Source organism: Paroedura picta, chromosome 5 (genome assembly GCF_049243985.1).
Source record: "Paroedura picta isolate Pp20150507F chromosome 5, Ppicta_v3.0, whole genome shotgun sequence".
NCBI lineage: Eukaryota > Metazoa > Chordata > Lepidosauria > Squamata > Gekkonidae > Paroedura > Paroedura picta.
The window spans coordinates 111467157-111494394 of NC_135373.1; the positions used below are offsets into that span (position 1 = coordinate 111467157).

General features: G+C 44.2%; 1 protein-coding gene across 2 annotated transcripts in view; it reads right to left on the minus strand.

Annotated features, from left to right (window-relative positions):
* Positions 1 to 1630: 1630 nt before the first annotated feature.
* FGD4 (FYVE, RhoGEF and PH domain containing 4) overlaps positions 1631 to 27238 on the minus strand; it is a 137064-nt gene continuing 111456 nt past the window's right edge. For both annotated transcript variants that reach the window (XM_077339930.1, XM_077339931.1), the window contains exons 11-17: positions 23798 to 23970; positions 19477 to 19507; positions 18275 to 18370; positions 16866 to 16991; positions 14754 to 14894; positions 12536 to 12676; positions 1631 to 11441 (exon numbers count right to left, since the gene is read on the minus strand). In XM_077339930.1, coding sequence (XP_077196045.1) covers positions 11181 to 11441; positions 12536 to 12676; positions 14754 to 14894; positions 16866 to 16991; positions 18275 to 18370; positions 19477 to 19507; positions 23798 to 23970 — 969 coding nt within the window. In that variant the 3' untranslated portion in view covers positions 1631 to 11180. The remainder of the gene's footprint in view (positions 11442 to 12535; positions 12677 to 14753; positions 14895 to 16865; positions 16992 to 18274; positions 18371 to 19476; positions 19508 to 23797; positions 23971 to 27238) is intronic.

A 27238-nucleotide genomic window follows, 5' to 3' on the forward strand; every position in this document is an offset into this window, starting at 1 on the left:
CACTCCTCTGCAGGCAGCCAGCTGAGTGACCTTAGGCTTGTCACAGCCCTGATACTACTATTCTCACAGAGCAGTCCTGTCAGAGCCCTCTCAGCCTTACCTACCTCACAGGGCGTCTGTTTTGGGGAGAGGAGGGGAAGGTGGTTATAAACCGCTTTGAGACTACTTTGTGCGGTGAAAAGCAGGGTATAAAAACCAACTCTTCTTCTTTGTGAGTTCAGATCTGAAAGTTGGCAAGTTTCGATGCAGAGCGGTCAAACAGGAGGTCAGGTAATCTGGTGGTGCAGAAGGATAGTCAGTTATTTAATTCTATTTATTTAAAGAGATCCAGTTTGGTGTAGTGGTTAGGAGTGCAGACTTCTAATCCGGCATGCCAGGTTCGATTCTGCGCTCCCCCACATGCAGCCAGCTGGGTGACCTTGGGCTCACCACAGCACTGATAAAACTGTTCTGACCGAGCAGGAATATCAGGGCTCTCTCAGCCTCACCCACCCCACAGGGTGTCTGTTGTGGGGAGAGGAATGGGAAGGCAATTGTAAGCCGCTTTGAGCCTCCTTCGGGTAGGGAAAAGCGGCATATAAGAACCAACTCTTCTTCTTCTTCTTCTTCTAAAATATTCACATCCCATCTTAGAATCAAGGTGACGAAAAAATGCAATGTCAATTACAAATGCAAAAAACATCAGGAGCCAACAAAGGCGATTGGAAAAAGCTCAGATTAAACCAACACATATATAAATGCAGAGATTTAGGCTGCCCTCCTCAAAACACTTTCCTAAGACCTACTGAATAATACAGAACTTACTTATGAGTAGTCCTAAACAGGATTCCTGCCTTACAAGTATTCCATTACAAAACACAAAAACCACAAAAATTAAGAACCCACAGAATAATCATTTAAGGGCTTCCCTTACTATAACAGTAGCCCAGATACAGGGAATAAGCCAGATATTTGGTTTTTAATAGGATTAATCCTTTGTGCATCAGCCATTCCCCAGAGTGGGAAAGAGAAATGCAGTATTCTTTCTACCACAAAGACAATCCAGATTTTCTCCACTGCATCTGATCAGCTTACTTATTGTTCCACACCCCTCGTCTGGACCACGCTTTCTCAAACTTGCACTTTACCCCGTAACTAGGTTAGCCATTACCCCTCGCAGGTGGGATCCAGGCAGATCAACGTCAATGAACTCCAGTATCTTGTCACCGTGTGATGCTCGAGCTGAAATGAAAGCAGAGTTATCTTCCACAGTCTCGGATCATTTTGTTCAAGAAAAGCAACCGAAGCATGGGTATAACGTGGACCCACATTTGCAATGACTTCTGAATACCATCAATCCCAAGTTTTATGGACTCTACGATAGCATTGCTGGAGCTAAAAGATTAAACACTGGACAGAATCATAGAGTTGGAAGGTACCTCCAGGGTCATCTAGTCCAACCCCTTGCACTATGCAGGAATATCCTAGGACTGAGCAGCGAACAATGTGGTGAGAAAGCAAGCAGAGAGGCCTCCTTCCTCCTCCTGTCTTTCTTATTTTGGTGCTAGCAACTGAATTCTTTATCAGACTTAATTTAACGCTGTTACAAAGAAGAAATTGATGACAGTACTAAGGTCACAGAGGACAATCACCGATTTAATGACGTTTTTTATTTTACAGGGTACAAATTTTTAAAGTTTTCAACAATAATTAAAGTGCGTAATTTTACAGTTTTCCAGCTCCCACTTGTATGGATCAAATATACATATGTTACAGAAAATATATACAAATATTTGCAAATATTTTACATTCATGTACATATTATTCAATGGGGGGGGGACTAACCACTTTCACAATCTTCAATGTTGTTTTTGTTTCCTTTTTTAAAAACGTATTTTCCAATTTGTTGCAAAGCAACAAAATTACATTGTTGAAAAAAACACACCCTATTACTATTGGAAATGCAACTGAGAAATCTAATTCCATTGTCAAATGAAACACACACTAGAAGTAATAGACGAAAGCACTGCATAAGGCTCTGACGCTATCAGTTAGGTTTTACCCTGGTTCCACACAAGTAACATCTAAACATGCCATTCCGTAATGGTGAAGCAGGTATCGATGAAAGACATAAAGTGTTTGGGATGCACCTGTTAAAAGCGTTTGGCTATCTTTTCTACATCCTGCCTGCTTGTAACGGCTAAGAGAAGGCGCACTTATCTGTTTCACATAATATGTTTCTGGTAAGGGCTTGGAGGAGGAGCGTGTCTCATGGCTTAAGCGCCACTCAGCTCATAACACCCACTCTGGGCGGCTGTCCCGCCCCTGAGTGCCACCTCCTCCAACCAGCTTGCCCATCTGTCCAGCAGCCAGCCAATCGCCTTCTGTCCACCACCCCTGACTACCCCCTCCTCCTTCCACTTCCCTCTGAGGCTCAGAGGCTGTAGATCCCTCCTGCATGAGAGCTGCCCCTGCCAGTGAGTTCCTTAACAGCTGCCTGCAGCCTTTCCTGGGGGGAGGGTTCTACAGAGTTCTCCCACCCCCCCAATCTAGTGCCTGCTCCATTCTTGAATGCAATGGGCTTGGCCCCTGATTTATGGATAACACTACAGGGATGTTGCAATGCGCTTTAAAGGGAGGGATTTCCCCGCTCCCCACAAACTACAGCCTGTTATGTTCTCTCCAGAGACCGACAAAATTCACACCTTTCCCTCAATTGTTTCACTATAAATATTTTATGCATTTTGCGAGCATTCTCCATACTGAAGTAAGGTTAGTACTACGAATTTGATTCTTACTTGGCCCAATAGCCTCATTCTAAACAGAACCTCTAATTCAGCTGGGGATGGGGAATTACTTTCATTTGAGGAAGGGAAACTGTTGCAATATAAAAGAGCAAGCAAAGGAGAGAACATAAATCTTAGTAAGAACTGCAAGCCAAGAGACGTAATTATTTCAAAAGAGTTGCAGTTACTGCAAATATACTGTTTGCACCAAACCGTTCCTGTAATAAACACTGGATATTTATCAATCTGGATTCATTTTCCCTTCATATGGATGGGACTGAAAAAAGCAGTGATGAGGCAAGACTTCCCAACAAAAGTATGACCCTGCATACTAGGATAAAATATTAAAAATTTTCTTCTCTGATTGGGGTAGGGAGGAGGAATAATTCATTTTGTATGAAAAGAGATCTCATTTATTTGACTTGTGCTTAAGAAACTGGATTGTCCACTTTCCTATTCCATTTTGCCATTAATCACACCAAAACCCACGATTTTGCTCCTCCTGTCCCCACCCACACAAACACTTGTCTTAGAAACGCAACCTAGTTGCAGCACATTTAGCTATTTCAATTCACACCAGTATAGCCAGATGATATACTCATTTCCTGCTGTAGAGCAGTTTTGCTCCAATGGCACCTTGAAGACCAATGAAGTTTTTATTCAATAAAATGAAACCTTGTTCACCTTAAAAGGTGCTGCTGGACTCAAAACTTTATTCTGTTGCTTCAGACCAACGCAGCTATCCACCTGAATCTGTCCTACTCTAGTCACTGTAAATTGAACCTGACATTTCAAGTCTCCCAAGGGCTGCTTCACATAACCATAAGTGAGTATCAAGGTATGTTTTCTGTGTCCCTATGAAGCAGAGGATTTGAGAATTGTGTTCCAGAGAAAGCCTTATTTACTTGCCTCTGCTCTTCATCTATGAATATATATTAAAAAGATGGCCTCCGAGCAAGGGTATCACTTGGACTTTCTACTCCAGGTATGAAATGAGCTAAGGCTGCATACATCTTTAATATTTGGCATACTTTCTTTCAACCCATAATGTGGGGGTTGCCCAAGGAAACATGCTCCAAGGAGCCACTGTTAGCCTTGACTCATTCACGTGCATTTGCCACGTTGTATATACGTTGCAGGGGTTAGGCAGAGAATGACAGCATCATGCTGTTCTTCATGGTATGGCATTAAAATGAGCTAATACTGAATGCGCACGCAAGCTGCTACTACACAAAGTGACCATCAGTATTTGTAGAATTAACGTATGACTTTTGAAGGCCCAATGGATGCATGCAGTTTCTACAGGTGGGTGCTGCAGACAGAATTCTGAATGCACACAGGATGCTTGCTTTGCCAGCATTGGGAGCTCCATTCATGCATATCAAGCTACATCTGAAACTCCATAATGCACATGTGAAATGCCTGAAGGGACTGCTCTAAGTATGCTGCTATACAATGCAGGTCAGCAGGAGTCACCACAACTTTATCTCCTGCCCCCCCCCCACTGATTCACCACTGGTCGGCCCCCACATCAGTCCACCACTGATTCCATTATCCCTCTCTACACACGTACTTTGAGTGGGACATCCATTTCTACATTCAAGAAAAAAGTTCATTCAACTTTTTAGAATTATGCAAGAATATTTCCAGGCAGATGAGGGAGGGGACTTCGTAATGGCAGAAATGCTGGCACACCAATACTGTGCCAAGCTGACTAAGAAGAATCGATGCAATCATCCTGAAAAAGAACGGACAAGACCATGGCCAAGGAACCACAGAGGACTCCTGTGCTTATCTACATCTGCTTGTGCCTCCAGACTTCAGTACGGCGTGAGAAACCTGGCTTTCCCTAACCATGAAAGCAAAAATCTGCAACAATTAGAATCATGGAATCATAGAGTTGGAAGGGGCCATACAGGCCGTCTAGTCCAACCCCCTGCCACTACACACAACTGCTTTGTAAAGCTGAGACACTTGAAAGGCATCAGACTGGCACAAAAGCCTTGATCACCAAAACTTAATGCAATTAGAAAATACGCTTTGAGGGCTAAGTTCTTAAGACGGCAGCGGGCTACAGACATTTCTTTCATCATTCAAGTATATTTAATCCTGCAACAATGAAATTAACAGCAGTACGTTTGGTTAGGACAGAAACAATAACTTCATTTGGTAACCCTGTGCTTTATCTAACTGCTCGAAACTTTCATCCGCAGCTGTTTCCCACTGAGCACGATCCAACTAAGTTACGTCTCATTGAAAACTAGGAGTTAAAACATGCTGAATACTGCCCGGATTTTTTAAAACCAAAATGACAAAATTAAACCGACTGCCAAGGTGTAAACTCTGGCCTAACCGGAGAAGGAAGTTAAAGATTAATTCCTCCCGTTCTTTGACAGTTGAGCAATAAAAAAGCCTTATGTTATTACATTTTAAGAGGTGAAAGCAAATACCGCAGTTGAGTAGCTCAGCTGAGCCACTAGAACAGGGGTAGTCAAACTGCGGCCCTCCAGATGTCCATGGACTACAATTCCCAGGACCCCCTGCCAGCAAATGCTGGCAGGGGCTCCTGGGAATTGTAGTCCATGGGCATCTGGAGGGCCGCAGTTTGACTACCCCTGCACTAGAATCACAGCATTCTATACTATATCCCAAGTTTATCTGCTTAGTTTACTTGCATTAAGCAATGAATTACAAATGCAAAAAAAAAATTAATGTTCTTATCAGATTACTATTCTTTTTATATAAAGGTCACATTGTTTTTTCAGGTTAAAAGTTAGTTTCCACTCTTGGGAATTCAGATGTCCTAAGTCAGGGGTAGTCGACCTGTGGTCCTCCAGATGTCCATGGACTACAATTCCCATGAGCCCCTGCCAGCGTTTGCTGGAATTGTAGTCCATGGACATCTGGAGGACCACAGGTTGACTACCCCTGTCCTAAATCATTAGTGCTTTGGCATTGTTCACAGTGGTACTCATTCACCAAAGTAGTAACATGTGGTGGGCTTTTCATTTATTCCAGGGGTAGTCAAACTGCGGCCCTCCAGATGTCCATGGACTACAATTCCCAGGAGCCCCTGCCAGCATTCGCTTTGTAGTCCATGGACATCTGGAGGGCCGCAGTTTGACTACCCCTGATTTATTCATTAGAAGCACTTACTGCTAACCCCAGCATAACATCATGGTTTGCAACATTCAACTGACTTGGGGGCAGGGGGTTGAATGCCATACTGGGATTTCTTGGCACAGAACATCTTGGAGAGATAGATGGGCAACTCAATGCCCTGATGTACGGGAGACGGCTGCTTATTAATCATACTTAGGAAATTCAAAGTCAGCCTCAGTTGGGGGAAAAAATCTATTTGCTTACCTGTAGCTGACATTCTTCAAATGAACACCTGCACCTTCACTCTCATGGGCAGAACCAAGATTCAGACACATCTAAAACCTAGTTCTAGAAATCTCAAAATAGAGGCTCTGCGAAGGCACAACTGACATACAGGAACCACAGAAAAGAAATGGTGTTTCTCCTCTACATAGCTTCTATCATTTTGGGGGGAAATTCTTACTATTGCTGGTCCTATTCCAAATTTCTCCTTAACTTACAATGTGGTATCATGCATTGGTAGGTATCGCATCACAGATTCAGAGGCTCTCGTGCAGTTTCAGATCCTGGGTTAAGGGATAATCTTGTTAATCTTAACTGCAATTAATGCCCCAAACAATGAAAACATTAACCAGGGTTAAGATAGGGAAAGTGAGGAGGAGTGTTTATTTCTTACATCTGGCTCCTAGTTTGTCCCATATGGTTTATAGTTAATGCTCCATTTGTACCAACACAGTATGATTTAACAATGCTTGACTGGCTTAAATACACACACAAAACTGTAAAACATTGGTCTGAAAGAATTGCACAGAAGTACCCTTGCTCCCTGGAGAAGAGCATAATGCTGGGAGCGATTGAGGGCAAAAGAAGAAGGGGACGACAGAGAATGAGGTGGCTGGATGGAGTCACTGAAGCAGTCGGTGCAAACTTAAATGGACTCCGGGGAATGGTAGAGGACAGGAAGGCCTGGAGGATCATTGTCCTTGGGGTCGCGATGGGTCGGACATGACTTCGCACCTAACAACAACAACAACAACCCTTGCTCAAATTTGGACATTCAAATATGGTTTGCAGAAACAGAAAAGTTATTTTGAGCATCTTGTGGCAATTTCAGGCAGGCTGCTTTAAAAGGAGCTTTTCATATCTCCAAGCAGTCAGAGGAGTTGGAGAGAGAATGGTGGGGGGAAAAAGAAGCCATTCATGTGCTTTTAAGTCAAGATAGTTTTAACAACGTGTATCAAATATAATCACATTTTCACTTTCTAAAGATTTTTCTGCTCGTGGGGAACGCTGCTATTTAAAGCCAACGTACCAGCTTTAAAAACTTGTATGGACACAGGTATTATTTTATGCAGAAAAGATGCCACAACAGCTTGTAAAATATATACTATTTGCATTACTGAATCTTCCTGCATGTCAACTCCATAATAAACTGAAAAGCCCTGGAATCAACTAAAAGGAAGAACAATTTACTACTGAAAGGCCAGCCCTAATCCCCAAATTTCAACTGCTGGAGCATCAGCTTGCAGTTTTCCTTAACAGAGTTCCAAAGAGAGGTAGTATGGGTGGGACAGTCAAAGATATTCGCATTCCCATCCAGGCAGCTTGCTAAGGATTTAGGACTACGTTCCAAGAAGAGGAAAGGCCTGGACGATGGATGATCAGAGGAGGATGTTTTGTGGATGCTCCAAACAGATATACACACCATTGTGCAGTTTAGAAGTCAAAATGAAGGGGGAAGAATCTCCTTGTAAATGCAACCTAAGTCTCGTCAATATTTATGGAACCTGCTTCTACAGAAATGTGCTTAGGATACATAAAATATGGGGAAGTGCTTTCACATTATTAAGTGCTAGACTAGTCTAGATAGGTGCTATCTCTTACTAGGATCTCCTTAATGAAATCTTAGTCCAGTAGCACCTTTAAGACCAGCAAAGATTTATTCAAGACGTGAGCCTTGAATAAATCTTTGTTGGTCTTAAAGGTGCTACTGGACTCTGATTTTATTGTGCTACTTCAGACCAACACGGCTACTCATTTGAGTCTTGGATTTCCTTGTCTCACATGCAGACATAAAGGAAGGGGGAAGAAGATGAACATTCAAAGGGGGAAGAAGATGAACATTCAAAGATACTTTTGTGCTTCAGCTCCCTGGCATTATTTTGAGGATGTAGCCCATTCCACACCAGCCAAGGTAGCAGCAATGAGATCAGCGATGCAGGAAAAAATGTGCTTTCAAACAAAGTTCCAAAAACTGACAACCCCTTAAATTCCACTCCCCTTCAACACGAAAGGAAGGCAGGGCTGTATATCCTTTGCCCAAACCTTCGGCCGCTCAAGAGTCAGCCTCCAGTTTTCCTTACAGGAACGCGTCGAAAATATAAGGCAAGAAAAAACGTTTAAGCCTAACCTGCTTATGTTAAGCTGTGTGCTTAGCCGGAGGCAGTTTCACTGAGCTATTCAGAAGAATTGCTAGTATGCAGAAACCATGAGTAATGATCTGAAAAGGGAATTTTGCACGTTGAATGCTTTACTGAAATGAGAACTGGCCGCAAAGGGAAACAACGGTCTTAAAGCAGAGGCAGGCAATGGCAAACCACCTATGAACGTCTCTTGCCTGGCTGCCAGAAAATCCTACATACACAGCATCTCCTGGCCACACTACACACATACCATACAATAAATAAACCAAATGAAGCATGGGGTAATAATAGTTCTACTTTTTAAAATGGGGTAGGGCACGCTACAGATTCTGAGCATATCTCCTAATATGCTCAGTTTATTATTATCTCCTAATAAACCTATGAAAACAACTCTCACTTGGTCCCTCTGAATTGTAGCTCTTTCGCAGGAAAGACTTCAGTGAGTTATCCTCTTCCCACCCACCCCATTGCACAAGCCAGATACAATAGATTCAGTTTGGATTCATCTTTGTCAAAAGCTATTGTTTTAGGTTCAGGTTATTGCACGCATTCAAGCCCAAAGACGCCAGGCAAATGCTTTGAATAAGTATTAGCTTACAGCAAGACTGCTACCATTATCAATTGTCTGCTCAGGACTGCAAAACTTGGTTATATATACTTCTTGTAAGATAATTTTAAGGGCTACGTGTACAGGCTTTGCAAGAAATGGCACTTGCATACATACAGAGAGAGAGAGAGAGAGAGAGAGAGAGACCAAGAGTTTCTGTAAATTACACTATGATGCATATAATCCATGCAGATACTGAGTGTGGCTGCACACCACAGATATTAATGCAAAACTGCCACCCATTCAACAGATGTGGATCATATATTACCATACTGTCGCTAACTGTTAAAACACGCAGACGGTTTTGCAAAGGTTAAACAGGGAGTTTTTAGTGGCGGGATTCAGTATTGAGTGCCAGCACCTTTTGGGGGGCTCTTCCAAGTCCTGAGGAGGAGAACAGGTAGAAATCTGGAGAAATAGGAGTCCTGGCACTTTTTAAAAAACACAAAAAGCACTGGCTAAGGCTTAAATTGGACATTAATCCAAACCCTGGTTGGCGCTAACTGTAGATTAGAAAAGTGGTCAAAAACCCTGGTCTGAGGACCGGTACTGGTCCGAGGATTAGTCGGTACCGGGCCGCGGCTCCTCCTCGTCCTCCTCCCTGGCTGCTGCCTCGGGGGCTGCCCTGCCACTCTGCCGCCAGCTCACCTTCGGTGCTCTCCAGTGGCCACCATGGCTGCGGCTCCCCCTCGGCCTGGCACTGCACAGCTGCTGCTGGCAGCATCCCCCAGCAGGTGGTGGGAAGTCAGGGGCTCCGGCAGGAAAGCAAGTGGAGCAGGGGCTCAGGCGGCAGCGGCGGCCCTCGGCAAAAGACTACCCCCCCCCCAGGCCTCAGTAAAATTGTCAAGCATTGACTGGTCCCCGGTGATAAAAAGGTTGGGGACCACTGGCTTAGAATTCAAACCAAGGTTTCAGAATCTAAAACACACAGGTAAGCCATGGTTTATACAGCGCAACTTGCTTGGTTTAAGCCACAATCTTCCCAGGACTGTTAGTTTTTTGGCGCAGTGACTTTGTTGGCAAAACGCTAGCTGTAATTACAAGGTGTCGATGTTTAGCTATCGCACCAAACTATACTTTGCGCAAACCAAGGGTTCTGATTCTGGCTTGGCCCTCACTTGAAAACCCTGGTTTGTCGACTCAGACATCACGCTCAACTGTAGCCAGTTGTCCTTAACTATGATGACTGCCTCAAGCCATACTGTTAAGGTCTGGGTGTTACAGTGACCAACCATAAAGGCAAAATACACGATCACAAGTGATCATTTAAGACCAGGCTATTAATTACTGAAGCACTTGCTGTAATTTTAAAAAGGTAGCACCACCGCACCGTACAAAAGGTAAAACAGGCACAGGACTGAGAAGAAGAATTATGCTTTTCAAAACACAGCCAGAATTCACGTACCCATTACATGCCATTTATGTTACTTCTATTTTTAAGCTCTATATTAAATGTATAAAAATATTCTCACCGTTAGATATAATTAAAACAAATCAATAGGGTTTTTTTTAAAAATCCAGAATCCTCTTCAGTTTTCAAGAGGACACATGCTTTATTTTAAATAAAATCACAGGTTAGCATGAATGTATCATGAAGTCAAATAAAAATTAAGTATAGTACATTTTTCCCTCTAATAGCATACACGGCTATTCTTATATATTTATTGTTTAATAAAAATTTAGGAGAATGTGTTTTTTTTTAATGAGATTATTTGCGATTTTAAACACCAATACTCTCGCTGGGGAGTGTTCGTTGTCTGAAACACAAAACAGACCTTATGTACAAGTCAGCGCAACAAGAGCCACAATTTCAATGCGAGAAACCGAACTGCCTTTAAATTCTACAGCACATGTATTTTGGCAACGTAGGGGTATATCCTTTGAACACACAGCTAAAAGTACTAGAAAGTAACCAGGCTATACCAAATAGAGGCATCATTATGAAAGAAATCATTTTCTACCCAACAGCATCCAATTCATATGATGCACTTTTCTGAGAAAGAGACGTTGTACACAGTAGAACTTTTGGGGATAGACATTCATTTGATTAAGAAATGTAGAATGGCACTATTCATTAGTATAACTCGCGTAGCATAAATATAAGAAAAAGGCTCCCTAAAATAAGTAGCATTTCTTTTTCTTTTCCAACATAAAGTGCTAAGAAACATGGTAAAGAATGCCGGGGGCTTCTTTCTTTTGTTTTCGGGAGTAGTGTCAACCCAAGTCTGATTGGGAAAAAAAATCTATATCTATATATGTACACCTTACAGACTTTCTGCTGTTTCAAGCGTCAGAATCCAACTTCACAGAGTTTTCGTGATCTCCCAAGCTCAGCCGTAGTTCATTAGGGTAGCCCGGGGTTTCACCTTTGACAGCTAAGTAGATGACTTTCAACCACTTCTGCTTCAGTTCCTCATTGTCTGCGGCAAAACTGTGCACAGACTTGGACTGGGTGAGCTTGAAACTGTGGGGGAGGTCAGCGCTCCTTGGAGTATCATCTACTGTGTAGCCCAGCAGTGGAATAGTGGCCAGTGCTTTGACGTCCTAAACACACAGAAACAAAAAGCTTGAGGCAAAATCTGAGCTTTTGGTGACAGGTTTTCCATTAATGGATGGGATGGGATGGGATGGGATGGATAGATTGAATGATTGAATGAATGATTGATTGATTGATTGAATGAATGAATGATTGAATGAATGATTGATTGATTGAATGAATGAATGATTGAATGAATGAGTGAATGAATGATTGAATGATACTAAGATTTCCCATCCTCCTCCAACTTTAACCTTCTTGTATTATAATACTGATGTCAGGGACTGATGTCAGGGATCACACATCAGAGGTGCCGATAGCTGATTTTAACTAGAATTTTTATGGCCTATGGTCTAGTGCAGGGGTCATCAACCCCCGGTCCCCGGCCTGGTGCCGGGCCACAAAGGTACTGGGCCACCAGCAGCCACGCCTGCCTTCCCCTGCCCGCAGCGAGAAGGGAAGAGGAGGCGCAGCTGCCGGCACACCGGTGACGCAAACGCGCATGTGTACGGTTGCCGCGCATGCATGTCAGCGCCCCTAGTGGCGAAAAGGCGAACATGCAGTTGCCGCGCATGTGCAGTAGCGCCACCTGGTGGCGAAAATGCACATGCGCGGAAGCTGCACATGCGCGTTTTCGCACCACCCGGGCCGTCAGCTCTCCCCTCATCCCGGAGGCGGTCCCTGACCTGAGAAAGGTTGGGGACCGCTAGTCTAGTGCAATGAAGTTTGACTGGACTAGAACTAGAATTTTATGCTGTTTTATTGTTTTAATGTTTATTCTTGTTGGAATGTTCATAAGATTGATATTGCTCTTAACTACCCCAAGAGAGCAAGTCCAAGAGGGTCGGTATATAAACTAAAGATCCATAAATAGATAAAACCACCACCCTCCTGCCTCTGCCAGATCAAGGTGGTTCACAACACAGTTTCCACGAATAGGTAAAAGAATAAAAACACTAAAACATCACATTGGCCCGATATTACCATTCACCACCATTGTTTGATTCAAGGTAGCTTGCAAAAAAAAATTCATAGACATTAATCCATTATCCTTCATAAACCAGAGGATTCTGTATATTCTTGTTTTCTCCTTCCTACATACCTGCGGTGCACCGTACATGTACAATACTAAGGCTTCTTGCTTAGGAATCACACACCAAGCCTTTTGCCAAGTCTTCGATTTTTCCATGTATTGGAGGAAACTACATATCACGCTGTTGCAAGATACTTCCGCTGATTCAATCTGTAAGGAAGCGAAAACATCGTTAGAGCATTAACAGTGTTGCTAGATTATAACATACAATCATGCTCAGAGTCCTATCACAGCAAATAGTTAAGCCAAATCAGAGACAAGTCCTTCAGTCCTTGCTACTGCAACAGCTGAAAAGGAACTGAGTAGAACAGTGGTCCCCAACCTGCGGGCCGCGCCCCGGTGCCGGGCCGCGAAGGCCATGGCGCCGGGCCGCGGCTCCCTCTCCCCGCCCCCCCCCCGCAGTAAAAAACTTCCCAGGCCGCAAGCTTGCGGCCCGGGAAGCTTCTTACTGCGGGAGGGCGGGGAGAAGGAATCGGGGCCGGGCCGTGCCCATGCGGGCGCGGCTCACGGGCGCGGCCCGATGCGGGGGTGCGGCCCGCGGGCGCGGCCCGATGTGCGGGCGCGGCTCGCGGGCGCGGCCCAATGTACGGGCGCGGCTCGCGGGCGCGGCTCGCGGGCGCGGTCCGATGCGGGGTGCGACGCGGGCGCGGCCTGGGGGCGCGGCCTGGGGGCGCGGCCGATGCGGGGGCGTGGCCCGCGCGCGGGCCATGCCCCAATGCCTTGCTGGTCCCCAACCTCAGAAAGGTTGGGGACCACTGGAGTAGAAGACAGATTTAAATGGGTAGCCATGTTGGTCTGATGTAGCACAACAGAATCAGAGTCCAGTAGCACCTTTAAGACCAACAAAGATTTATTCAAGGCATGAGCTTTTGAGTGCAAGGAAGAGTAAGGAAGAAGCCCAAGGTCACCCTTGTACTTGAAAGGAAGAATGCTTGCACTTTGTTGGTCTTAAAAGGTGCTATTGGACTCTGATTTTGTTGAGTAGAAGACACTAGCTTTACCAGCTCTCAAATTACAAGTATCAATAAAAAACTAAAATCAAAAAGAGCCAACAAATTACCTATGAAAAGCATCGTATAAAATGTAACAAAAAGCAGACTAGCCTAGCCATATCAGCATGTGCACTGAGGAAAAAGCATGCCCACCAGGAAAAAGACAGGAATTTGTACAATACAATATAAGTTATAAAATATTCAGAATTTTGCTCTGGGCAAAATTCCCTCCTTTCCACTGATGCTAGCTTTGAGTGGAAGACTTGGTTTCCCATAACCTTTATGCATCTCATCCCCGTCACCTGATCCTGTGGTGCATTTTGCTTACAAGGGTCTCCCAACCCTCCGAGAGAAATTTGGGCACAGACAGCAGGCCGCTTGAGGAGGGGGAATGGTGGGGAAATCTTAAGTGGGTCAATCCCGATGGACCCATCTACAAATAACAGCAGGGGCTAGCTAGCCAGAACCAGAAGCAGCCTGAAATATTGAACAACCAACTGGAAGGCGGCAACAACAACACAACTTGGGAAGCTTCAGCTGAATACAAGGACAATAGTTAAGAGTTCTAAATCAGAGCTATAACGATATTTGTCCCTGCCCCAATCTCCTTCCATATTCTGCAAGTTCCCAGTAACCCTATGTTATATCAACAGCAATACATGAAGAATCAATACATGACGGAAGATAGAGACAGAGTTCAACGAGATCTGAACACAATGGAAAAATGGGCAAATGAGAACAAGATGCAATTTAATAAAGATAAGTGTAACGTTCTGCATCTGGGTCAGAAAAATGAAAAGCATGCCTACTGGATGGGGGATACGCTTCTAGGTAACACTGTGTGTGAACGAGACCTTGGGGTACTTGTGGATTGTAAACTAAACATGAGCAGGCAGTGTGATGCAGCGGTAAAAAAGGCAAATGCCATTTTGGGCTGTATCAACAGGGGCATCACATCAAAATCACAAGATGTCATAGTCCCATTGTATACGGCACTGGTCAGACCACACCTGGAGTACTGTGTGCAGTTCTGGAGGCCTCACTTCTATGATCATTAATTAAGCCTAGCCATATCAGCGTGTGCACTGAGGAAAAAGCATGCCCACCAGGAAAAAGACAGGAATTTGTACAATACAATATAAGTTATAAAATATTCAGAATTTTGCTCTGGGCAAAATTCCCTCCTTTCCACTGATGCTAGCAACACATTGAAACCATTCTTCAAATGCCCTCACCTCCAGGATTCCTCTTTTTTTCTTTTCTTCGCTGTCTGTGCATCCTGTTATAATGTGGTAGCAGTCCTTGCAAACCTTGTTCAGTTTACCCCCATCGTAATCAAGGTGGGCTTTATAATCGGAGCACTTCCAACAGACCACCTAAAGAAGAAGAAATGTAAAGAGAACTATTCCGAAATCAACAGGGCTTCTGTGCATCTGTTTGAGATGGTGATGCTTAAACATTTCGCAGGAATACCAGTCTGCAGATTTCTAGACATCAATTTCCCTGTGTGAGGCCACGTAATGGCCTTCCTCATTATCAACTCACATAAGCCACAACCACAAAGAACAGGAACAAACATAAAATTAATCCACCTTAGGCAAAAAACCCAAACGCTATAAATCCATATAGTGTATACAGCAGGGGGTTGGACTAGATGGCCTGTATGGCCCCTTCCAACTCTATGATTCTGTGAATAGAACCTTTCTAGTGGATCAACCTGCCTGCCCTAAGAACAGGAATACACCACATGGTCCCACAGTCTGTTCCTTTTAGTGCTCAATTAAGGCCTAAACATAACATCTACATCAGTAGCTCATAAGACTAGGAATTAACAAATGTCCATCAAGGTACATGGCTCAAATAAGTAGGCCAAACAATATAATTTACAGCAGTGGTCTCCAGCGTTTCTACATACACACTCACACCGGGTGATAGCGTAGGAGCCACTGAACTGGAACCATGTGACGAGAAGTCAAGCGATAGTTGGAGGAGCCAGAATTATGACTGCAGCAGTGGGGAGGCATGACTCTGCAGCCCAGTGTGAGTGGGTCTCATCAGGCCCCATGATAACGTCCCCCACTGTGTCCCTGCCCCCAAGCTTCTTGCTGGGTGCCTGACCACCCTACTCACACACCCCTTGGAGAATGTCTTTTTACTCTCCTTGCACTTTCCTTGCCCCAAGGAAGCTTGTCTGACCTCAACCACGGCCAGGGCTTTCTTTGTCCTGGCCCCCACCCGGTGGAATGAGATCCCAGAGAAGATCAGGGTCCTACCACAGCTAGAACAGTTCCACAGAGCCTGCAAAAAAGAGCTCTTCTGCCAGGCACTGGGTTGAGGTCAGCCGAACCGACAACATCTACTGCCCCCACCCCGAGCCGTCCTTATGAAGTAAACATCCTGAACTGACCAACCATGGGATTGTTAATATGTTAATGTTGTTCAACCAGTCACTGGACATATTAGAATCTGTTATCTGTGTTATTTATTCAATGTTGTTATTCTTACTAAGTTATACTGTATTGTTTCATGTTCTCCCACATTCCATGTAAACCGCCTTGAGCCACAGGGGAAGGTGACAGGCAGACAGAAAGACAGACAGATGGACAGACAGATGTCTCTGCTGTCCACTGTGACTGGTGGCCCCTTTAGCCTCACCACCGGCCCTCCAGTATAGAAGCCCACAGGAAACTGTCTTGGTAGGATTCAGCCTTTTCACCCCCAGCATTTTAATTTCCAGAAAGCTCTGTCAACTAGCACGTGTGCTAGCAGTCTGGCTTGCAAGGTCAGTGGGTGGCGAGAAGAGGAATGACTCACAGCCACCTGGGAGGGCATGAAGAGGAGGAAGGGGGAAGGTGGGTGGGAATGCTAACTGGGAGGAAATGTCAAAACAAAAGTCACGTGGGGTGAAGTACAGGAAACCGGCACATTTGATTAAATGAGCAATCCTACTTCCCACGAATTCTAGATACTAAACATTGCATTAAAGTCACTTGCTAAAAGAACAAAGTTAAAAATTTCCTCTATCCTCCACAAGGTGGCTCTGTTGGAGGAGTTTCGGCCCCATCGATCTTCTGTCCACGTTTTTGACCTCCTTTGCTATGCAAGCTCAGATCGTGGACACAGCAGCAAGGTGGAGTTTCTGAACAACTCTTGGCCTGTTTCAGCATCCGCTAACCTAGGGGTAGTCAACCTGTGGTCCTCCAGATGTCCATGGACTACAATTCCCATGAGCCCCTGCCAGCATTTGCTGGCAGGGGCTCATGGGAATTGTAGTCCATGAACATCTGGAGGACCACAGGTTGACTACCCCTGCACTAACCTACTAGTAGAAGGGGCTTTGTGCTTACATGCCCGCATGCTCGGCAGTGGTGCCTCCTCCTGGTCAGCGCATTGAAGGGCTCCTTGCATTTCATACACATGGTCACTTCGTTGTCTCGAATCCATCTTGGTGCTCTCTTGCCAAGTTCAGCATTCTGAAAAGGGAAGGAGATGGAGGGGAGGGGGAAATCAACTGCAAGTACAGGAAGTGAATCGCTATAACTTCGGCAGAGAAAGAGCAACATACAAGCTGTTCTGAAACATCAGGGACACATGGCCAGCGTAGGCTTTGCACCAAAACAGAGGTGCCACCCCAAAGTGGCAAGGGCATGTCAATGGAAATTCCACCCAGGACAGAGGTATCAGAAATAGCTGTTGGAGGGTGGCAGCTAGCCCTGCCCGCCTTGGTTAGGAAATACATGGAGATTTTTGAGGTGGAGCCTGAGGACGGTAGGGTTTAGCAAGGAGAGGGACCTCAGCAGGGTGTAATAATGTAGACTCCACCCTCCAAAGCAGCTCTTTTCTCCAGGGGAATTGATCTTGGTTATTTAGAGCTCAGTTGTACTAGCAGGACATGTCCAGGTGCCATATGGAGGTTAGATATTCTAGAGCAGGCTTTCATGAAACCCTAGGGGGGTTTGATGGCCCTGGAAGGGTTTCCTGATTGGGTGGGAGTTAATAAATTTTTAATATATATTTTAAATTTGTTGAACATTAATTGGGTGATGGGCCTTGAGGAGGTGAGACGGGGAAAGGCCCCGGGGTGATTGTTTACACGTGCCACTTCTGGGGTTTTGCAAAGCCTGAAGAATATTTCAAGGGTTTCTCAATGGTCAAAGGGTGAGAAAGGCTGCTCTAGAGGCAGTCCATGCCTGCACTCATCTTCTCTGCAGAGAACTCCAGTAAAAGAATGCCTCACTCCAACGCAGCTGAGTCAGGCAGTCCAACCAGGGGCACTGGAGAAAGGAGAAAGGGGGAGGTCATGCCTGAAAATGTGCCAGCAGCAGCCTTACAACCCAGCAGGCTGAGCACGTGCCTCAGAAAGATTGCAGGGCTGAGGCAGCGACCTGCACCTGGGGACAGGTCAGAGGAGGCTGGTAGAAGCTGGGGTCTGCACAGGGGAAGGCAGCGAAGGCAGAGCCAAGAAGGCTGTTGGCTCAGCTGCCCTTCACTCCCTGTTACCCACCTCTAAAGAATGGATCACTGAATGGATCCAGGGTCCGTCTGCCTCCATACAATCCTTTATGAGGCTGGCCCTGGGTGAGTTGAGGAGGAAGAACCAGGACTGACAGAAGTCTGGAGACAGCAGGCTCAGGGTTGCAGCCAAACCCTTCTCCTCTCCCTCAACTGAGGCCCCACTGGATCAAATTGCTTGAACCGATGCAGCCATAGTCTTATCAACCACATCACAAAACGTTTCAAAGCATCTCTCACTTACAGACACTTCAGTAGGCATGTCATCATACTCTTTTGCAATAGCATTTCTGAACGTTTCATTCCGCTGCTGAAAAGCATCTATGGTACTCTGAAGAGCCTGCAAGACATTAAACAGATGAGGAATCTCAAACCCAGACCCAAAAAACAGAACCAATATATATATATTTTTTAAATTACAACTAGTAGAAGATTCAAATGAGTAACCGTGTTGGTTTGAAGTAGCACAATCAAATCAGAGTCCAGTAGCACCTTTAAGACCAACAAAGATTTATTCAAGGCGGGAGCACTCGAAAGCTCACGCCTTGAAAAAATCTTTGTTGGTCTTAAAGGTGCTACTGGACTCTAATTTGATTGAACTAGTAGAAGAGTGTGGGTAGCCATTGGCTCCTCCAGAAAGGAGTACAAATTGCACTGTTTCATGGGAAAGCTCTGTTTGTTCCTCAACTAAAACATGTCCCTGGCTTCGACTCCCACACAGATTTTCAGCTCTTCACCTATCACGCTCAGGGTGGCTATTAGCTTTTAACCAAAGCTCTTTTTGCAGACACCTGGCAAATCGACCCACTTAAGCTTGTATGACACCCTAGAACCTTGCTCTAGTGGTAGAGGAAGGAGTGGAATTTTAAGGATTAGAATCATAGAACCATAGAGTTGGAAGGGGCCATACAGGCCATCTAGTCCAACCCCCTGCTCAACGCAGGATCAGCCCAAAGCATCCTAAAGCATCCAAGAAAAGTGCGTATCCAACCTTTGCTTGAAGACTGCCAGTGATTGCCACAAGGGTCAGCCAATCAGCATGCTGCACATGAGGGTTCTACTACAAACAGGAAGCACAGAATGTTCCTGTGCTCTGGTTAGCCAGGAGGCTTGTATCCTAGGTAACCTAGCTATCAGGGGTGGCCAAACTGTGTCTCTCCAGATGTCCATGGACTACAATTCCCATGAGTATGTGTTGGCCGGGGCTTGTGGGAATTTTGGTCCATGGACTTCTGGACAGCCACAGTTTGGCCATGCTTGATCTAAATAAAAGCAAGCAAGCATCTGCATCAAATTCATGTATGTCACTCTTCACCTGAAGTTTACATTTTAACTATTTCATATAAGGTATACATTCCAGAAGGATATTTAGGACTAAGTCTTGTGACACCTTAAAGACTACTAAGTTTATTGTTGCATAAGCCTTAATAAGTCAGGTAGACTTACCTTAATCCATTCTTCTTTATCTTGTTCAGAACTAAAAGAAGGACACAGTCGGAGATAACAGTTAAAAGCAGGTTAATTAACTACAGTCATTAACTTTTAACTTACTGGAGCTGCTTGGATTCTTCCAGCACAAAATCTAAAGAGTTTAATGAGGATAATGAAACACAGGAGTCCAATTAAAGGAAATTGGGAGCCTGTATTCAAAAGCTGATGAGCTTTAAGGGCACAAAATTGAGATTACATTAAAAGATGATCTCACAACAAACAACACAGTATTTCCATAACTTTGTTCACGAAGTATATATGAATATAGAAATATCAAAGATTACATCTGGAAAAATGCATACCGGAAAAAGAACTGCAGTATTTATAAAATTTATAAAAGCAACAGAACTGAATTTTCTAGTCTCACAATCTGATCCCCTTTGCCTGCCCATGACAACCATTCAGCACTGGTGCTAACACTTTTATTTTATTTATATTTATTTATAGTCCATTTTATATACCACCACTCCCAACACAGTTGGCTCGTGACAATTCACAATCAATAAAAACATAACAACATCCATACACTAGAAAAAAAAATCTTAAAACATACAATAAAACCCCATAGGACCATAGGTACAAAAATCCAAAAGCCAGAAAAATTCAAGATGGCGGAATAATGGATCACTCCCCCCATGATACACAAATCAAATGTTTAGTATATATTTAAAGCCAGATGATCCATGTTGGATAGAGATATTTTCAAAAAAATGTATAGGATGTGCCAGGGACAGAATGCAATACCTTTTGATAGCAGTAGGCTTGTAGACAAAGAGTTGGTTCTTATATGCCGCTTTTCCCTACCCGAAGGAGGCTCAAAGCGGTTTACAGTCGCCTTCCCATTCTTCTCCCCACAACAGACACCCTGTGGGGTACGTGAAGCTGAGAGAGCCCTGATATTCCTGCTCGGTCAGAACAGTTTTATCAGTGCCGTGGCAAGCCCAAGGTCACCCAGCTGGTTGCATGTGGGGGAGCGCAGAATCGAACCTGGCATGCCAGATTAGAAGTCCGCACTCCTAACCACTACTCCAAACTGGTACAAAGAATGTACAAAGGACCTGCCTGTATACTGCTTCCTGTTGCAATTACTGGCCTTGGTAAGAATAGGCCTTTAGTCATCCACGTCCTTTCCTAACTTTTTCCCTGCTTGGAAGAAGAAACCCAAAGTTATCTCTGAATTAGCAAGTCTTCTCTAGTTCTGGTTACTGTAACCTTGTTTTCTACCTATATTCTCTAAGTGATGAATGCACTAGTTGACACACAGTATTTTACACTTTCCCTGCAGAGAATATGACACATGACGTGGGAGACCCACAGTGGAATCTGCCAATACGTCTCCATCACATTAAAAGCAAGTCACAAATTGGAAGGAGGGAAGATTTGCACAGCTCAGAGGCAGAAAGGCTTAGCTAAGCCTTCCTCCAGCTGAGAGAAGTTACAGGTGGTCCTATGATAAGGAACATAGGACAGCAGCTCCCGAATTGTGTCTGTCACTTTTCATTACCATGGACAGTTACCTGTCAGGATTTTAATTCAGCAGCAATTCAGAGACCAACAAGAGTTCTATGTCAAAGCTCCCTTTATCTGATACCTGATGAAGGGAGAGATTTGAGCCTCAAAAATGATTTATTGCACTGTTTTATTTGTGAGATGCCATGTTAAGGACTCCATGGCACATTTTAACCCCTAAATGAACAAATGCTGTAAATATGAATAAATGAATAAATACAATAAATATCTTTTATTGGATCTTATGAGAGCCATTATCCAGGTAGGTAAGAAAAACGGAATTGTTAATCTGATCTCTAGATGTTAAGCTCAGTTCCTCAACAGAGTTGAAGTAAACCCCTGTATGAGATCAACCGGAAGAAGCCTTCTGTATAACGAAATGCATCAGAATAACCACAATCATTAAAGTGCACTCTAGTGGTCATTGGGAAATAAACAAATGTACATTCTTCTGGTAAAGGAAATCCTTTGGGCAACTGAAACGATAACATCAGACCTAATGGAATTTTTATAGACTGCGGAAGATATCTTTCATATATGAAGTCTGTGCATATCATGGCTAGGTGTTTTTGGAAGCGCTGATTAGACTGGTGTGATGGACCCTGGCCAGGGGCTCCATAGTTCTCAAAAGAATCCCCCCACAAAAAAAAGAGGGATTCAGGTGTACTTGCGAGGAGATCTTTAATAATGCATGAAAGTTACAGAAGATGTAGGCTAAGCTCCTATAAGATAGCCTTGAGCATGCATATGCACAGTGAAACTTAGCCAGACCTCAAGACTCCAGAAATGACTTATACCGTAAATGCTATACCCTAATTCAGCCTTTCTCAATTTTTTTTACTATTGAGAAACCCTGAAACATTATTCATGTTTCGAGAAACCCCAGAAGGGGCGTGATCATGCAGAATATGGTGGGGAAGCATAGCTGTGGACACACCCACCTGGGACTCCTCCCCTTCCCACTTCCTCCAGGCCCATCATTGGCCATTTTGTGAGGAGTATCAACATGACCATATATGGTCATAAAAAGGTAAAGGTGCAAGCACCGAGTCATGTCTGACCCTTGGGGTAATGCCCTCCAGCGTTTTCTTGGCAGACTCAATACAGGGTGGCCTTGCTGTTCGCTTCCCCAGTCATTACCATTTACCCCCCAGCAGCAAAGTGGGTACTCATTTTACCGACCTCGGAAGGATGGAAGGCTGAGTCAACCTTGAGCCTGCTGCTGGGATTGAACTCCCAGCCTCATGGGCAGAGCTTTCAGACTGCATGTCTGCTGCCTTACCACTCTGTGCCACAAGAGGCTCTCTATATATGGTCATATGACCCAATAAATCTTTAACAAACTTAAAAATGTATATTTAAAATGAATTAAATCCCATCCATTCAGGAAACCCTTCCAAGGCTATCAAGAAACCACAAAGTTTCATGAAACACTGTCCTAAATACTGGTTGCAAGTCAAGGAATGATTAATTAAGCTATCCCAAAGACTTGGATGAGCCATGCTACCTTGTACCTGGCATCTGATGGGGGGTGGGGTGGAGAAACAACCCACACATTGAAGGTAACAAGCATTAAAGAGAAAAAGTTCCCCTGACAGGGGCTAACATTGTCCTCTCATGATTTATGACAGCTAAGCATCAGCATGTAACAAAAAGAGTCATCCAGGCCATACAACTAGCAAGGGTGGCAACACTAAGGCTGAACTTTAATGCATGTTCACTGACAAGTGCGATGCTCTACAGACACCGCTCACAAGATACAAACTTCCAGCAGCCTACCATGTTAAGCATTTAGCAACTGCTACAAAACTGCTATTGGCAGAAAACAGCAACTACTATTACTATTACTATTACTATTTCAATTTATTACCCACCATTCCCAAATGGCTCGTGGCGGGTTACAATAGTCCGAATAAAATCCCCACTAAAACTCCTATTAAAACCCCAGACATAAAACACACAGATCCATAATTCACAAATCAAGGTGAGATACGGCAGAAAAAAACATTCAAACCACAATCTATTCCCCCCAGTAGGAATCTCATAGAGGGAGGAGGGAAGAGGGGGGCAGATGGAACCTGCAGCCGCCATACACATTGCTCTGTCCTGGAAGTGGGGGGGGGGAATACAGATCCTCCTTGCCACACTGGTCTCAACCACATAAACTGTGCAAAACAGCTGAAATTAGACCATTCTTCAAGCTACACTTTTAAAATGTCCTACATTTCTACAGCCTCATGAACTCATGGCGCCACAAGAGGCTCTACAATCAAAATAAGCAGGTGAAAAAAGCAATGAGAAACTCGACACATTAAAATACAAACATGATTAAGTCGAAAGGTTTTATTTGAATGCTTAATCTGATTGTTATTCCATGGCATCACCATTTTCTAGGATCACTTTCTGCCTTTGATCTTCTCTCAGCACTGGAAACTTCAAAGAATTCCTACCATTGTCACTGGGCCAACCCAATACACACCTCACCAAATGAAGACTGAATTCAGATTTCCCCTATGTAGCTAACATGGAAGCATCATCAAGAGCTACTATCCAGCAGTGCACATTTCTGTCTGCCTATCCCTGGGTAGAGGGATAACAGGGATTGGAGCAGATAGCTTTTCTTTATCCAACAACCAGGTTCAGTCCAATGACGTGTCCGTGTAACCAGCATCTAGCAGGCAGAGAATCCATCCCTTTCATATGCAAAACTGATATAACCCTACTGTCCTTTTGCAAGTACTACACCCTGAATCTCAACGTCACTCACCTTGCCTGCAATTCCAAAGTCCGTTCTTTCCCAGACACCTGAAACGTGTGTGGATATTCTTCATTGTGGGTTTCCACAATCTTCATGCCGTCAATGCCAACTCTGGTCCGCACTGCAAACTTAGATCCCACTAAACTGAATTTGGGGACACAGTATAGCAAAATGTTGTTGAACTGCAAAAACACAAGGCACACGCACCAACATTAGTTATCACAAAAACAAGGCAAGGTTGCCAATGAGTTATATGTGATGAATAACTGATGATCATCTTATGAAACATCGCTTTGTAAGGCAAACATCCCGCAACATTTACCAAACCATGGTTTAAGTTCTCTTCCCTTAACTTTCACCCTTTCCAAAATTGCTTCTCACAATCGTCTTGTGATATAAAAACCATGCTGGAGATAAAAATTTGTGTGCAGTATATCTGGCAGCATTTCTAAGCGCAGGGAAAATGCTACAAACAACTGGGAAGCGACCTTGAAGAAAGGTATGAAAAATACACACAGATGTAAAACTGATGCTAATCTATTGCACAGGGCACTCCTAATGCAAGAAAGCCCTTAAAAAGGAACATACTTCGAATTACAAAGAAGGGTGAACACATATACACATGAAGTTGCCTTATACCAGGTCAGACAACTGGTCTTGAAAGGTCAGGACTCAAGGTACACATTTCATGTTTAACTGAAAATGCCAAGTATTGAACCTGGGACATTCTGCATGCAAAGCACAGTCTCTATTATCTAACTATGGCCCCTTCTGTCATTTCACTGCCTAGGTACCCATTGCTGAGGTCTGCATTTTAAAAAATCTTAAGGCACCTGATTTGTATCAGATGCAGGCAGAAATATGCACAGGCTGTCCATACTTGTTGTTAACTCTACGCAACTCTCCATGGCTACATGAAGATCCATGCTGCTGCCATCAATTCTGCTTTGCCAAAAATCCCTGAGCTACACAATGCCCAGCATTAGTTATTTGCCAGCTCAGTTTTATTTGATTTATGCGCACACAGGTATCCATTTAATAGCAGCAAACACCAGCCCATGGTTAAAAGAACACAGAGGAGCAGCTGCCACAACTAGCAACATGTTCTTATTAACAGCCAATGCAGTAAATCCTTGTGGGGGAAATACCCTGATTAGAAAATCAGATCCAACCTGTTTAAATCTCCGTAGGTTTTCCTTACTGAATTGAAATGCCTTATAACAAAGACTACCTATTTCTAAGGATGCAAAAGAAAACACCAAGCTAAGTCACCTATAGCCAGCTGTTGCACAGGGGACTTAGGATTCATCATGTGGGAATTGTTTGTCCTTTTCAATCAGGTCTCTCTTAGGTCTATTATGCACGGCCGCTGAAATGGCGGCATGGAGAACGCGGAGGAGGAAGAAGCGAAGCAAACCGCTTACGCACGGGACGGAATGCAACGGCGGCAAAATCCAGAGTATCCAATTATTCACGCGGCTACTCCGGAGCCACTTCTGGTTGCGCCCTGGTCCCGGGAAGCTCCACTTTCTTCCGCATCTCGCTAACGCGGCTTTTTCGGCGGCATACGTTGACTCTGCACCCGGTTGCCACCTGCAGCGTGCATAATTGGTTATTTTAGTTGCCGCCATTCCACCCAGAATGCGGACTTTCCACTCTGCGCATAATGGGCCTGTAAGGGGTATTTAAGAGAGCTCCTTGCGGGAGCTCTTCCGCCAGGTCGTGGGGTGAGGCCAGGCCACATGGAAGATCTGGTCCCCCTTACAGCAGCAGCAGCATACTCCATCTGGCACCCTCTTTCCTCCCTCCCCCTCGAGTGGGTTACCAAGGGGTAGAGTAGATACGAACTGAGTTTTTACCACATCTTGTTCTATTGTCTGGGGATTTATGTATAGTATGTTTTAAATGTTTTATTGTATGTTTTTATTGGGGTTTTATATGTCTGTAACTTGCCTGTGGACTCCGGGGAGAAGCGAGGAATAAATCTGATAAATAAATAATAAATAAATTTGCAGCATATATCTACACACACAGCACCATCAAATCATGTGCGGGGGGGGGGGGGGGGAAGCTGCTACGACTCATTTTTCAGAACTTATTTTGTACAGATTAACATATAGAGTGTGTTTCTGCTGATTCTGGCCAGAATTGACACTGTTAGCCTCAGTTATTCTTAACCCCAAAATCAACTCATTTAAATGCTATTACATAGATACATATACGGACCTATTAAGGTTATTTAAGAGGCCTGAAATTCAGTAATATTGACAGTAGCTCTGCTTTTTTATCTCCAGGGTATTTGACAAAATGGCTTGCAGAGAAGAAATCGTTATGGATTATGCTGAGAGGGCAGATTAGGTACATACAAGGATTTCAAAGGATCAGTTTGATGGCTTAAGCTACATCTGTGTCACCCAAAGCTTATGTGGGCACAAGTGACTTTTTCCTCGCAGTGGTTTTAAATATGCACAGTTCTATCACTTCAAATGGGAGAAGGAGAAGGATTCCGGCGGGGGGGGGGGAATCTACCATTGACTAAAAGTCATCCCTGTGCTTTTCTAATGAGGTCTGCATCTATTCAGCAACCCAGATGGTACTTCATTAGTCCTTCTGAATCTCATTTCATTTAGTCCATCATCTAGTCCAACCCCCTTTGTGATAAAATGGCCACACACACAGCTGTGAGTGAGCAGGGTCAGTCCTGTCTCCCTGGTCTTCTCAAAGGAGCCTGTTTGGCAATTTCAGGTTACACAGTCAAGGAAATGGGCACACTGTCTCCTCGCTCTCTGGCATGAACCCGATCCTGCTTTCCTTTACTGGCCTATAATGGGGTTCCCAACACAGTGGCTGAAGGACCCCTGGTGCCTGCAAACACATTTCCTGGTGCTCACCAAGCGTTTTTAGAAAGTGGCCAGGGCCTGGTGGCAACCTCTTTATGTCATCCATTCTGTTTCTATGTGCCTACCATAGTGTGCCAGAATTTCAAAGGTGCCTGCAGGTTAAACAAAGGTTGAGAACCCCTGGCGTATACCGTGATTTAAGGCTGTATTTGTACTGACACGGGCTAATACTAACCAAGGCTCCAGTCTTAATTGGAGTTTGTGGATTTGGAAACCCTGGTAAAAGGGAGTTTGATTTTCCACTGATGGAAATGCGAAGCTAAACTTGGCTTTGATATTCCATGAATAAGGGAACATTAGATTTGCAGCCATGTCAAGAAGGCATCGATGATCTTCAAGCTCTGATTTGTGTCTACCTTAGTCTCCTGAAATGGAAGATCCCAGAGAGAAGATCAGCAGCTGTTTAAGAATTTTATACGCAGTTCAGATAAGTTAAGAGCGGGGGCTTCTAATCTGACAAGTTGAGTTTGAATCCCAGCTCCTCCACGTGCAGCCAGCTGGGTGACCTTGGGCTCACCACAGCACTGACAGAGGTGTTCTGACTGAGCAG